This window comes from Sinocyclocheilus rhinocerous, unplaced genomic scaffold (assembly GCF_001515625.1).
Source record: "Sinocyclocheilus rhinocerous isolate Xijiao unplaced genomic scaffold, SAMN03320098_v1.1 scaffold480, whole genome shotgun sequence".
Classification (NCBI taxonomy): Eukaryota; Metazoa; Chordata; class Actinopteri; order Cypriniformes; family Cyprinidae; genus Sinocyclocheilus; species Sinocyclocheilus rhinocerous.
In genome coordinates this window covers 1,696,348-1,711,327 of record NW_015655401.1, presented here as the reverse complement: position 1 = coordinate 1,711,327, position 14,980 = coordinate 1,696,348, and the positions used below count along the sequence as shown (strand labels likewise).

Genomic DNA, 14,980 nt, shown 5'->3' with positions numbered 1-14,980 from the left:
AAGCTGTATGCACAGAATACAGGATAAGTACATACTGCTTTACTTACTATATTTAAAATTAGTAATTAGAAGTGTATACTGTACTGCTGCAATAAGAATTATACAAATTTTTAATTCCAAACATACAAAAAAGACATACAAATTTCTTAAAAGTTTAATCAGTATCACCACAGAACGCATTTTGGCCTGCCTGACCCTAACCCACATAAACAGCTTTTATAATCTACATTAATAACTAATAATTCACTTGATGATAAAAAAAACAACAACAATGAATTTCATTATCAGTTAGGAACCCTGAAGTGACGTAAGCCAGGCGACAGCGATGTCATTTAACCATGATGGAGGAAACAGAAGTATCTGGGTTCAGTGCATCTATCACTGTTTTCCATGTTCGTGGAGTAACTCTATGTAAACTGTGTTTACACGTCTTTTTAAAAATGGCAGGTGCTGGTGTTTCACATGGCATATGTTCGGCCACTCAAAATACACTTACAACACTTGTAGTTCCTATTGTGCTGGGTTAGACTCTACTCAGAAGTAGGAGCTAATTTAGTCCCCTCAAAAGGCATTGCTATGAATAAAACTGTATCCAGTCCCGGCAGTCTGAACACGCCAAAAAGCAGGTATGCCAATAGTTACAGGAACATGAAAATGTTCCTCTGGTGCAAACGCCTCTTTACATTACTTCATTACTGAAAAACGTCATCTGATTACAGTAACGTGTCACTATGATAAGAAAAGGGAATGATGTGTGTCCTGGCAGAAAATTCTTCCTATTCCTGTTAACAATTAAAGGGGTCATATGATGCGATTGAAATTTTCAAATTCTCTTTGAAGTGTTACAAGCTATTGGTGCATAAAGAAGATCTGTAAAGTTGCAAAGACTAAAGTCTCAAATCCAAAGAGATATTCTTTATAAAAGTTAAGAGTCAACCACGCCTACCTAAAACGGCTCGTTCTAACACGCCCCCACATGTCTACGTCACGATGTGGGAAGATTTGCATAACGCCGCCCAAATGTTCACGCAAAGAAAGAAGGCGTAACTTTTATTCTCGCTGTAGTATTGTTGTTGCCGCCGCCGCCATGTCGTGAAGGCGCTGTGTGTTTCGTTGTAAAAGCGAAACTACTTTGTTTGGCCTTCCAAAAGAGGACGATATCCGCTTCGTCATGCCTAGCTGATCCGTGCTGGTCACTGAGGACTGAGAAATACATCAACTTCGCGCTGTGAATCGCCGGATCGGCTTTCAACGTGGATGAAGCGGAGTCCAGTAGAGGAGAAAGAATAATGTACAGTATGTGGAAAATAATGTGTTTTTTGAACCTTAAACCACATAAACACATTTCATTACACCAAATACACCAAATAATGTTCTTTTTAGCAACATCATATGACCCCTTTAATTTTGGTTTGCTTTCTTTTAAAGCGATAGTTCACCCCAAAGTAAAGTCATCATTTACTCACCCTCATTTTGTTCCAAACCTGTATGACTTTCTTTCTTCTGTGGAACATAAAATAATATTTTTTGAAGAATATTGGTAACCAAATAATTTCAGTTTCCTTTGACTTCCATTGAAATTTTTATTGATCCAATTGAAGTTGATGGAAACCGAATGCGTTTAATTACTAGAATTCTTCGAAATATCTTCTTTTACTGTGTTTATGTTTCAAAGAAGAAAAAAATGTTTTGTAATGACATGAGGGTATGGGTAAGTTGACAGAATTTTAATTTTTGTATGAACTATCCCTTTAATATTATTTAATATCATTTATTTGGTCATTTAAAATGTTTTGTTATGTTTCTTTATATCATAACCTCTACATTTCAAAAATAACCAATAGAATAATCAATTATCAAAAGCCCCAATCTCAATCAAAAGTGAATAGAGTGAAGACGCTGACCTGAGGAATGCAGTCTGTATACGCGAACATGGATTTAGATTTGTCGTCCACGCTGATGTGGTAGAGGATACGCATCGCTATGTGCTTGTGTGTGTCATCACCTACAGAAAAGATGAGAAAAAAAATCTTCAGGGAGATTCACAACGCATGTAAACTTTTCAAGCGCTATCTAAATTGATCAGTCGCGGTCAGTTAGGTAATGTATTTATACTGGCTCGTGCTGAGAGCGAGTCATTTATCACGGAGATTATAGATAAGAGCATGTGGGGTATGTGATTACAATCCAAACTCAGTCCACAAGGGAGAGAGAGACTGCAGATACACACGCACCACACACACTCACGCTTCTCCCTACAAACACTCTCATTAATAACACTTTTCGCCCTCCTCCTCTTCTTCCCTAATGCTGATCCTCCCCTGTGAGATAGGAAACACTCAGATAGAGCAATGGCATAATCAGTCATTATGAGTCCGACCGTGGCAGTCGGGACCCGAGACACCCTAGAACACATTATCACATCGGCGATTAGAAGCAGATGTGACTGCTGGGGATATCAGGATAAAAAAGGAAGAGAGAGTGAGGGAAAGCTGAGTAGGTAAAGAAGAGGTTTGCTTAGTTTATTTAATTGGGAACACAGGAGGAGGCATATAGTGGCATTAATAAGCGAGGGCCGTCCTGGGCGGTCCTTCGGTGGCGGAACATGTGCTTCTCGTTAGCGGCCGCAGACTGCGTTGACCCTCAGCGAGAGTAAGCGGAGACGGACTTTACGACAGCAGCCAGGCATTCTCTTAAACTCAGCCCTAACTGTTGAAGCGTAAATGGCTAACACATTGAAAAAATGCACAATTAAGCCCTTAGATGTAATCACGAGAAGGATTTACAAAGCAGCTTCTACTTCATTTCGATGTGGAGGAGTCATTCGAGCTGGTCAGGAACAGAGATGCATGTCATATGATGCATCAAATTACTAGAAATATTGTGGTGGATGCCTGACAGAGATGCATGAAAAGTGCTGTTGGATTGTTGTGAACGACTGAAAATGAAAACAGACACAAAGAGGAATTATTCTCCTCTGACATGACCAGCTGAACTCATAATCACTGGGTAAATGTGTTCGGCTTCACTTGAGTCAGGGTATCTGATAGAAATGGCCACAATTCAAGCCAAACCTCCATCATCTGCACCAGCTTCTGCCAAAGCAGGTTCTCGGTTTCAGTGTAACTGTATATTCTACAGCTTGTAAAAACAACTATTCTGATGTAGATCATATGGTGGTTTTCAAACATTTCAACATTACTGATTTTCCAACGCAAATCCTTGGATGCAACCTTAAATAGTCTCTTTCTAGTTTGAAGATAAGAGTGTATAATACACATCTAAAGATAACTTTAATTTGAAACCTTACAAATGTAATTTTTCCATTAACCTCACTCATGCGAGTTTTCGCTCATTGCGTGCTGGGCCAAAAAGGTTTATTTCAAATGGAAAAGAGGAAAATTATATTATCCAGTTCATTTTTAATCTACTGCTTTAAGAAAGTAACATTTCTGGGATTGGATTAGATGTGCAAAGAGTTGGTCTACAAGCTTTTCTAAATTAGACGTTTTCAAACAGGTCCAGGGACACCTATTAAGAAGGTGCACAAAAAAATTAAAGAGGAAAAAAAGATTTTGCAAAATGTATTTTTAGGGTTGTTAAAGTTACCTTAAGAAATAAAGTAAATGTTTTTAACATTATTTATCATTTTTCAACAAATTTGACACTATTACCATTTCATTTTTCAACTTTTAAAAAGTTGTTGGAATTTTATGTGATTAATATTAGTTATGTGACTAACACTGAATTTATAGCCGTAGTTTTTAAACAGTAAGAAAGAAAAAACAAATAATAATAATAATAATAATAATTTATATATTAATGTTTGGGGTTGGTAAGTTTTTTTTTTTAAAGAAAGGAATACTTTTTATTCATTAGATAGTAAATACATTTATAATGTTGCAAAAGATTTTTCTATTTTAAATAAATTATGTTTTCTTTATCATTCTATTCATCAAATAATTCTAAAAAAAAAAAAAATAATATATATATATATACAGTATCTCACATTAATAGCTAGAAGAAGAATTCTTTTAGAGTGGAAATCACCAATGCCACCTAAATTGTCACTATGGCTTAGTGATGTAATGTTTTTTCTAAAAACTGAAAAAATCTAATATTTTCTAAGAGGATCAACCAGAACGTTTTACAAAACATGGGATCCTTTAATAATCTATATATCGAGTAGAATGTACTCCTCTAACTTTGAGCTATTTTTTGATGAATAGAAAGTTCAAAAGAACAGAATTTGAAATCTTTTTATAACATTACAAATGTCTTTACTGTCTCTTTTGATGAATTTAATAATATATATACATTTTTTAATCATACTTATCACAAACTTTTGAATGACAGTGAATCACAGTTTCCACGAAAATACAAAGCAGCAAAAAGTTTAACATAATGGTAACAATAAGAAATGTTCTTGAGCACCAAATCAGAAAATTAGAATGATTTCTGAAGGATCATGTGACACTGAAGACTGGAGTAATGATGCTGAAAATTCCCCTCCCCATCACAGGAATAGGTTACATTTTAAAACAGATTCAAATAGAATACAGTTATACGTTCTTTTAGATTGTTATAATATTTCACAATATTACCAGTACTGTTTTTAATGTATTTTTCATCAAATAAATGCAGGTTTGGTAAGCATAAGCGACTTCCTTTAAAACATTCAAAACACTTAAATATTCCAAACTTTTGACCAGCAGCGTTTAATGATTTTATAACTCATGAAATTGTATTTCAAAGCTTCTGATGTGTTTGACACCAAGAAGATCTCACCATGTCATTCTTGTTCTCCAAGAAGATGCTGAGCTTTTTGAGGAAGGAGACCACCAGCACCAGCAGCTCCTCATTGTCCCTCTCTAGAGACTTGACCAGCAGGTGCACAATGTTCTTGTTCCTCATCTTGAGCTCCGTGCGGGTGTCCTCAGACAGATTCAACAGCAGGTAGAACGCAACTAGAGTCATGGGGAGGAAAAGGAACACATAAACAAGGCCTCATGGATGATTCCTACTACACTGTGCCACATAAAACATTTCACTTCCTGTACCTCGCAGCAGCTGCTCCTGTTTGACCAGGAGGCTTTGGTATTTCTTAAGGGTTTTCTCATGCTCCTTCCGCAATCTCTGGTTTTCGGGGTCCTCGTCACGTGGATATGTTTAAGGAATAATCTAGTTCGTTTATCACATTTATTTTGTGCTATTAATTTTTTGATTGAAAAGAGAGTGACAGAAAGGATATAAGCCTTGCTCTTCTTCTCTAACTCATCCTGCCACAGGTCATATTTCTTCAGCTCATGCTCGATGATGTTCATGCACAGTGCGCCAATCTTATAGTGCGTAATGAGTCCATGGAACTGTGAGAAACTGCAGGAAGAAAACGAGTGGTGAGGGTCTGTCCTCCCCCGACCTCTCCTGGCACATTCTGCCAGACACTGATGCATGCGATGCAATCTGAGAACTAGACAATGGCTGGTATGCAGAGACACCGAGACGGACGTGCCAGATGAATTTCATACTCTAGTCCTGATTAGTACATAAACAGAACTGAAAGATCGGGCCAAACAACTCATCATACATTTCAAATACATCCTTCAAACGTCGAAGACATTCTAGCTTGTGAAAAAAATTTCCACATTAGCCATCTGCAAATGAGAGCCAAGGAAAACCATCAAATGAGAGCATACACTTTAATAGCTCAAATAAATGCTGACAGCTATCTCAGTGAAAGCAGTAACCTGATCTGCAGCTACTAAAGACATTTTGAGAGCGTATCCTGGTTTTCTTAAGGCTTTCAACCTCATACAAGAGCTATATCAGAATGATATCTGGTATGCAATCTGCTTCTATAAAAAAATTTAAAATGGATGTAGTATATTAATCCTCCAAAACAGAATATGCTGCGTACTTGTCCCTCTACACTACCGTTCAAAAGTTCAGGGTCAGCAAGATTCAATGTATTTAAATGAAGTTTCTTATGCTCACCAAGATTGCATTTATTTTATCAAAAATACAGTAAAAACAGTAATATTGTGAAATAATATTTAAAATACCCATTTTATATTTGAATATGGTTTTAAAATGTAATTTACTCCTGTGATGTCAAAGCTGAATTTTCAGTAAATATTACTCCAGTCTTCAGTGTCACTTGATCCTTCAGAAATCATTCAAATATCCAGATTTAGTGTTAAAGAACTATTTCTAATTATTAATTAAAAAAAATAAGTTGCGCTGCTTTATATTTTTGTAGAAACCAATACTTTTTTTCAAAAGAACAGCATTTATTTGAAATACAAATATTTCGTAACAATGTAGAAGTCTTTACTGTCACATTTGACCATTTGAATGCATCCTGAATAACAGTATTAATTTCTTAAAAAAAAAAAAAATCTTACTGGCCCCAAACGTTTGAACAGTACTGTACATATTTTCAAAATCTACTAGTTATGAGTTATCTGAATGGCTAGTTTACTAGTCATAAGGAAGCCACATAAAGTGTTTTTGTGTTCAAAAACAGCTGGATGGAGTGCAACAGATGAGATGTATTTAAAGTAAGTCTTTGTTTGTTCCCAGACTCCCCACAGAGACTTACAGATTACGTTCAGATCATAACAAAAAAACTGCTCACAGTAGGCGAATTAAAGTCTGATTGAAAGTGATTGTTTTGAAATGTAATTTTGAAGCACTGAATTTGTTATTTGAAGCTGTGTTTCGATGGCCGCAGCGGTGATGCTAAAAGGGGTTGAATTTGGAGACGCCACTTCTCAGAGAGAGTTCACCATGCCAACAGCACACTAAAGATCAGCACGCTGTCAGCACACTAAAATCCTCCTCGAACACTGTCTACCTGATTCTATTTCAGGCCCTTTAATGCACCACAACAAAAATGAATATGGCTGTTGACAAAAAGACCAAATAAACTGTACCAAAATTGTGTACCTTGAGAAGCAGAAGAAGATGTCGACGATAGTAGTTGCTAGCTCCACACTGTGCTTCCAGTCCTCTCTCAGTACCCGGGCCAGAGCTCCAAGAACAATCTCTGAAAAACATCAAACTCATAAACAACCAGATAATCCGCCAACTTCTTTGACAAAATCAAACATACACTGCAAGAGCAGTCAGGACCACTGAAGTCACTGCTGTCATGTGGCAGTTCATGACTTTTCATATGTTCATGACGTAAATCTGTTGCAGAATAATAACACTGTTGACAGTGAATTGAGAAGAAAAATTTGCAATTTTAGTACCATTATGTAGGAGCTCCTCCAGGTTATCAGGGATATGAGCCAGATGCAGGATCAGAGTGGAGCCTCTAATCTTCTCAGGGATGCTCTCATACAACAGCTCAATGTAATCATCGATTTTATTAATGTTGGCCTCCTCATCAATCTGGAAAAATAGTATCATGGTAATGCATCAACTTTTTATAAAACTAACGTCAATCAAAGCTCCCAATCAACTAAAATAGTTACGTTTGCCAAATTTCAAGTCAACTCGTATTTTTATATCACTTTTCACAATACACATTGTTTCAAAGCAGCTTTACAGAAATGCCTGATGTTAATAATATCTTACTGCCTTATAGCTGCATTTAGAAGATTACAGCTGGTCGATAATATATAGGCCTAGTTTACATTTTATAATGATTCAAGCAATCAAGCAGTTGAGATATGCTATATAATATAAACTGTTATATATATATATATATATATAACATCCTATGTGAGAATACTGTATACGTGTGGATAAAGCTGGATATACTTACAGTAAATATACACATTTATATAAAGAGCTGGGAGATAATATGAAGAGTTTGGTTCCAAAACGCTATAAATCCATTTTGATTAATTTGAGTAAAAATGTGTTTTCTTTACCAAGAAAGTGGCAAGATGAAAACCACTATTTTCTGTTTCAAACTTTCACGTAGCATCTTTAGGTTATAACATTAAAAATTCAAATCCAGATTTTGATTAAAAGGGAGAAAACATGACAAAATAACTTGGCGGATATCGCATTTTGAGTAAAATTAAAAATGGACTTTTCAATACCGACCAGATACAATACTGATTTTGGCGGAAACTCAAATTTTTTTTAAAATGGCGTTTATTGCGTTTTGGAACCAAACTCTTCATATATTCACATTTTGCAATGAAATAAAAAAATAAAGCAGTTAGTAAAGCTGATGTACTATGTATAAACCACCTACTAATATATCGCTGGCTGATAATATAGTTTACATTTTTCAACAATATAACAATCAAACAGTTGAGATTTGCTATAGTGTATCAGAGTTAACACATTCCAGAAAGTAAGTAGTAGGACTGTTATGTAAACACACAGACCTCCGTTGTTATTAACATTTCTATCAAGGAAGTTGTTTTACTCGGTGGTGAGATTTCATTTGTTGAGCTTCAATAATGATTAAATTACACCAAACAAAGACTGCAAATTACTTTAAATGTACCATCTGGGTTTGGTTTATATATAATTTGGAAAGAAAAAGACACTTGAACTGTGGATCAGTTTCAATCTGGTTTGAATTAGTTGGTAAAAATCAGACACAAGTTACAGAATAAATCCGTTATCATGTCAAATTAGATATAGGCGTTAAACATATTAAAAATTAGCATAATTCGGCATTTGTCGCGGTTTGGAAAAAAAGGGAGAAAACATGACAAAATAACTCGGCGGATATCGCATTTTGAGTAAAATTAAAAATTGACTTTTCAATACCGACTAGATACAATACTGATTTTGTCGGAAACTCACATTTTTTTAAAATGGCGTTTATTGCGTTTTGGAACCAAACTCTTCATATATTCACATTTTGCAATGAAATAAAAAAATTAAGCAGTTAGTAAAGCTGATGTACTATGTATAAACTACCTACTAATATATCGCTGGCTGATAATATAGTTTACATTTTTCAACAATATAACAATCAAACAGTTGAGATTTGCTATAGTGTATCAGAGTTAACACATTCCAGAAAGTAAGTAGTAGGACTGTTATGTAAACACACAGACCTCCGTTGTTATTAACATTTCTATCAAGGAAGTTGTTTTACTCGGTGGTGAGATTTCATTTGTTGAGCTTCAATAATGATTAAATTACACCAAACAAAGACTGCAAATTACTTTAAATGTACCATCTGGGTTTGGTTTATATATAATTTGGAAAGAAAAAGACACTTGAACTGTGGATCAGTTTCAATCTGGTTTGAATTAGTTGGTAAAAATCAGACACAAGTTACAGAATAAATCCGTTATCATGTCAAATTAGATATAGGCGTTAAACATATTAAAAATTAGCATAATTCAACATGTTTAATTAATCACATATGTTAACACATTCACTTTCTCAGCTCTAAGTACACATAAAATGTGTAACTTAAAATGTGCGTACTTCCATTCCTTCAAATGGCAGAAGTTCTCTGGGTTTCGATGGTTTCTTTTCCTTTTTCTCCACTAAGGACAGACAACATTAAAACAACAAGTGCTGTCACCATTAAATGTGAACATTACTAAAACAAAAAGATTGTGAGTTGCTCATATAAAAGTCCACCAAAAAATTCTTAATTGGGAAATATGTTTTAAAGAGGTACTTACATTTACTGCTGGGCTTCTTTCGGTTCTGTAAATACAGCAGCAGATGTTCCACCTCCGCCAGCTTTGATGGATGAATGACTTTACACTCTTCCACCACCTTCCCGGCCAGGGCGGAAATATCAGTGCTGGCATTCAGACTCCTCAGCCGGATGCTAAACAACAAACACAGACACAAATGTGTAAAAAAAAAAATCAATAAAGAAATGTAACAATGGAGAATATAAATGTGTGAACATGCTGTATATGGGTTTACAGCTTATCTCTGCTTACATTTTCTGGCACTCTTTCTTCTCCTCATGCCTGGCATTGCATGTCTCTCCTAAAATGGATGCTTCCACTTCATAGTACACCACTAGAGCCTTTTCTGTTGGATGCACATCTATATCACCAGTCCTACAGTTCCTAATAGACACAGGAGAGATCAAGATTGGATGTGACAGTGAGTTGCATTAAACACTGGCAGTGTCTCAAACCCTACAGTGAGCTGCCAAACCTAAACAGCATTTCTGGGCAACGCAAGAGCGTTCATCATAGGTGCAGATGACTAGGAAACCGCCCAAAAATATGACACAAATGTCTACATGAGCCGAGACACTGGTATCATAAGGGGATGGTTACAATAGGCCACGCCCATCTGCAAGTGAAGCGGATGAATTTGACCCAGATTTACGTTACGACAATAGAAAATATAATAAAATAATTCGTCGAAAATAAAACCGGTGAGGGCAAACTCACAGATTATAATCTAAACATGATTAAGATTAGAGGTGCAGTGCCTCTCCTTTAATGGATGGAAATAATCGACTCAACATAACGCTGTCATATTGTGATGTACGTTTAAGATAAATGTTAAACTTACCGTTGCAAATACTGCGACTCGTCCGGCTGCATTTTATTCCGTTCATGTGAAAGCACGAGACGTCGGTTTGGTTTGGTTTGGTTTGCTGTTCAGGCTGTTGACATGAAGGCGAATCAAAGCATCTCTCATCCGCACCGCACTTCTCCACTGATCCGCTATCACATCTGATGAGTCGGCGAGGGACAGACGCCTGAGCTGAGCGCGCTCGCCATCTGGAGGACGGGAGTAGACCGAATACTGCAAGTCCAAGGTTTGCAACAGCAGTGTCTCTTTTAAAAATGTTTTTTTTTTTTTTCATAAATAATAATATAATGGTATAGTATTTCCAGATTAATTGTTGGAATAAAAAGGCTGTCTCTAAAGAAGTTAATTATATGTTTTATCTTAGGCTACAACTCATCTTAAAATCGTACAACTTAATTACAACAGACAAGCATTTCTTCATATAGGGAATTCATATTTATTTGTTTGTTTGTTTATGCATTTTTGATAAGGTAAATACGTGGTAAATAAACAACTTTGTCTAACATTGTTTTACAGTAAGTTAACAAACTTTTCCATAAGTCAACAAACACGCATTTCTTCATATTTATTTATTTATTTATTGCTGTTTTTTTAAATAAGATAATTAGATGGTAAATAAACAGCTTTGTCCAACATAGTTTTACAGTAAGTCGAGCTAATGGTAATGTTTCCATAAGACAACAGACATATTTCTTCATTAGGAATTCATATAGAGTGTGGCATTGATTATATTACTGCAGTAATTCGTTTATTTAAAAAATATATTATAGGGAGTATTGGATTATTTTATGGATGGATTTATATTCAGTAAGATGTGATTCCTGTTTGATGGCATTGCTGATTTTAGAGCTGTCCAGCTGCAGAATTCTCGTATCCTGCTGATCTTTCCAGCTCTTCTCTGTTTTACACTTCAAAACAGGATGACAGATTAGTTTTGTCTGGCAACCAATCCAAAACCCATAGGTGAATGTTAAAAGCAAATACTTAGATAAGGAGCTTCCCTGCTAGAGTTTCACACAGTGTTGCTGTATTTTACTATTGGACAATGTTCCAAAATCAAAGTCACCATATGTTTATAATATATTTATGAGCAATGTTAAATTATGAGGTACCATAAACATCAGCCATTCTCACTTTCATGCTGATCTTCATTTCAACAGTGAACACCAATTGAGTGTGCTACATTTTAAAAGACTGAGAGAATCCGTAATGTTTGGGAATAGTGAAAACAATGTCAACAGCATCGGGTGGCCTATATATAGCGGTGTTACTAAACTCAGCAGACTATGGCACAGCACAGCGGATATACTCTCTACATGAGTTCCCACGGATTCAGTCTAGTGACCTTTACCAGTTATACAATACTATAATGATCTACGCTGGCTCACACACGTGAGTCATAGCATTACCCGAAACCAGTTTACCATAATTAAATGTTTTCATTTCTCATAATGAATCATCCAGTTGGATCCATGTACAGGTCAGCCCTTAAAAGCTGGCCAGCATTTTTAGGGATATTTCCAGGTTTAATGTTTTTTTGTTTTGTTTTTGTTTTTAGATGAATCACAGTCAGGGCTATAAGCTTTTTATAAAGTAATTGAGTGATGCCAATGTCTTCATGAAACAACAAACATTGAAACATACAATGCTAGTCCTTGAAAACATGTCAGCTTTTTTTAGGAATAATTTCAGGTCAAATACTTAACTCATGGGATTTTTTCCCCCAGATGCCAGGGCAAAATATTAATTCATTCATTAATTCATTCATTTGATAAGGTAAATAAATGGTAAATAAACATATTTGGCGGACCCACTTTATATTAAGTGGCCTTAACAACTATGTACTTACATTTAAATTAATAATTTGGTACAATGCACTTATTGTGTACATACATGTTTTTACATTGTACTTATATTTTAAAAATACCTGCATGTAATTACATTTGTAATTAATTTCTGTAATTACATTTATAATTACACAGTTGACCCATCCCTTACACCTTAACCCACCCTTAAACCTACCCATAGCAACAAACCTGTCCCTAACCTTACCCGTATCCGACCACAAAAGCAGCAAAAGTGTTTTGCAATACAATATGAACACAATAAGTACATTGTACTTCATTTTTGATGTAAGTACATAGTAGTTAAGGCCACTTAATATAAAGTGGGGCCTATTTGGCTAAAATATCCAAACAAACATAGTTTTACAGCAAGTTGAGCAAATGTTAATATTTCCATAAGACAACAGACCAACATTTAAAGCATATGTATAGGTTTAAAGTTGCACTCACATGGTACTTTTTCTTTTCTTTAGATATATCACAGTCAAGGCTAAACTTTCATTAATTTATTTATTTATTTTTGTTTGTTTGTTGCATTTTTTTATCATGTTAAAAAATGATACATAACACAGTTTTACAGTAAGTTGAGCAAATGCTAATGTTTCCATAAGACAATGTCAAGGGATATTTTCAGGTTTACGTTGCACTCCTGTGGTACCTTTTTTTTTTCAGATGTTTATTTCAGAACATTTATTTTTAGTCTTCCCATAAGACAGTAGACATTGAATCAGACACCAATGTCCCTTGAAAGCTGGCCAGTGTTTTAGGGATATTTTCAAGTGTAACGTTGCACTCATATAATACCTTTTCTCATTTTCAGATGCATCAGAGTCAGGGCTCAACTTTTAATGATTTCACTGGCTTCTGTTTTGAGGATTCACTGTATATCATGCCAATAACACATCGAGTGCCCGCTCTGCTCACAGTCATTTGCTAAAGCACATTTTTGCCCACCACGAAACACGATTCTTGTTTACCCGGCCCACCCTGCAAACCACCCTCTGACACATTAGAGCTGTCTAGCACGCACTGCAGCAGTAACAGCAAAGTAAAACAGTAATCCAACTAATTTGAAACATTTCAACGTGATTAACAGGCAAAGCTGTGAAATATGACTTTAATAATGGTAACAAATGGCTCCACTGCTGTCTGTCTGAGAATACGCAGAAGAGCTCTGGGGCTTATGAAAAAGGCGGCCCATTTGGTATATTACTGGCAGCGCATTTGTTATCAATGAAATGTGAAAATGACTGTGGTGTGACTGTTATGGTTATTGCAGACTGAACTGTTGATGAAGTTGCTGTCCTGTGGTTCTGTTGTAACTGAGCTGAAGGTACTTTCATGTGTCAGACTGTGGGATGTGTGTGGTGCCAGTGGGCTGACTGGATTGGTGCTGCCCTACATTTACGAGACAGCTTGTTTGTTTCACTACTTCATAACAGTGTGATTTTACTGTTGACAATTTGCGTCAATAAGGTATTTAGCTATATTTAGAGCTTTTACTGTTTTGACAGATTGAAAAAACATCGGGATACTGATTCCAAATGGAAACCATTTTTTATTAAAAAAAGAGCAACTTAATTATATCGGCTGAACTTTTTCAAATTGTGGCCAGAACATTGAGGGAACGTTTTTCAAACTACTGTGTGACCTTCAGGGTCATTACACTCACTTCAGAAGTCATTCCACTTCAAAAGCTACTTGACACTCGTTCAGTCCTCTGGCTTCCCTCTCATGTTTTATGCACATGCCTTGTATGACCTGTAGGTGAGCAGCACGCCATGCACGTCTGACACCAATAATATGCATAAGGTAACAGAACAAAATGGGATCAAACACAGGAGCCCTCATACTACATCACCACACAAACCATTCATACACTGTACACTAAAATTGATTTATTGACATTTTAAATAAAACAAAAGGGCTTTTCATACTGCGCTTAACCCTGGGTCATTGTTGCTCTAAACTCTGCTTTTAACCTCGGGTAAAAGTATGTTTCACACTTAGAAGCAGAGTTAGTACCACTTTTTTACCCTGGGTTATGAAACTCTGCTCCAGGACAGAGTTAGCACTGCTTTTGCAGCAACCAAACAGTTGATGGTGGCCATTGACTTCCATAGTATTTTATACTCTTTGGTTGCCCACATTCTTCAAAATATCTTCTTTTGTGCTTAACAGATGAAAGAAATTCATAGGTTTGGTATAACTTGAGGGTAAGTACATGATGACAGAAATTTAATTTTTAGGTGAACTATCCCTTTTAAAACACCCAGGATTATTGTTAACCCTAAGCAGTGAGAAACGTGAAGCAAGATAACCCAGGATTCAGTTTACCGAGGGTTTCGATTGACCCAGGGTTAACAATTTCAAGTGTGAAAAGCCAAGTTTTTTGAAGTACGTTTTACCTGAAAATACCCTTTCAGGGTTTTCTGCTTCAGTGTGTTTAATTCAGAGTGTCATTTCTTTGTAATTGTTTATGAAATTTACTAGCATTTTCTGATTTCCAATTTTTTTTTTCAGTTTACTGTCATTTTATAAAGTCTCTTTGCTTTTTATATTATAATAACTGTTGAAATGTAAGTCTTTGTAGGACACATTTCACTGTAACCTCCTGAGGCGGCTCCTTCTGAAAA

General features: G+C 35.8%; 1 protein-coding gene across 1 annotated transcript in view; it reads right to left on the bottom strand.

Moving 5' to 3' along the window:
* LOC107718166 (kinesin-associated protein 3-like) overlaps positions 1 to 10,647 on the bottom strand; it is a 35,274-nt gene extending 24,627 nt beyond the window's left edge. Inside the window, exons 1-10 of the mRNA XM_016525145.1 lie at positions 10,477 to 10,647; positions 9,888 to 10,019; positions 9,618 to 9,769; positions 9,415 to 9,476; positions 7,257 to 7,398; positions 6,949 to 7,048; positions 5,252 to 5,376; positions 5,061 to 5,159; positions 4,789 to 4,967; positions 1,905 to 2,030 (exon numbers count right to left, since the gene is read on the bottom strand). Coding sequence (XP_016380631.1) covers positions 1,905 to 2,030; positions 4,789 to 4,967; positions 5,061 to 5,159; positions 5,252 to 5,376; positions 6,949 to 7,048; positions 7,257 to 7,398; positions 9,415 to 9,476; positions 9,618 to 9,769; positions 9,888 to 10,019; positions 10,477 to 10,508 — 1,149 coding nt within the window. The 5' untranslated portion in view covers positions 10,509 to 10,647. The remainder of the gene's footprint in view (positions 1 to 1,904; positions 2,031 to 4,788; positions 4,968 to 5,060; positions 5,160 to 5,251; positions 5,377 to 6,948; positions 7,049 to 7,256; positions 7,399 to 9,414; positions 9,477 to 9,617; positions 9,770 to 9,887; positions 10,020 to 10,476) is intronic.
* Between the last annotated feature and the right edge of the window lie 4,333 nt (positions 10,648 to 14,980).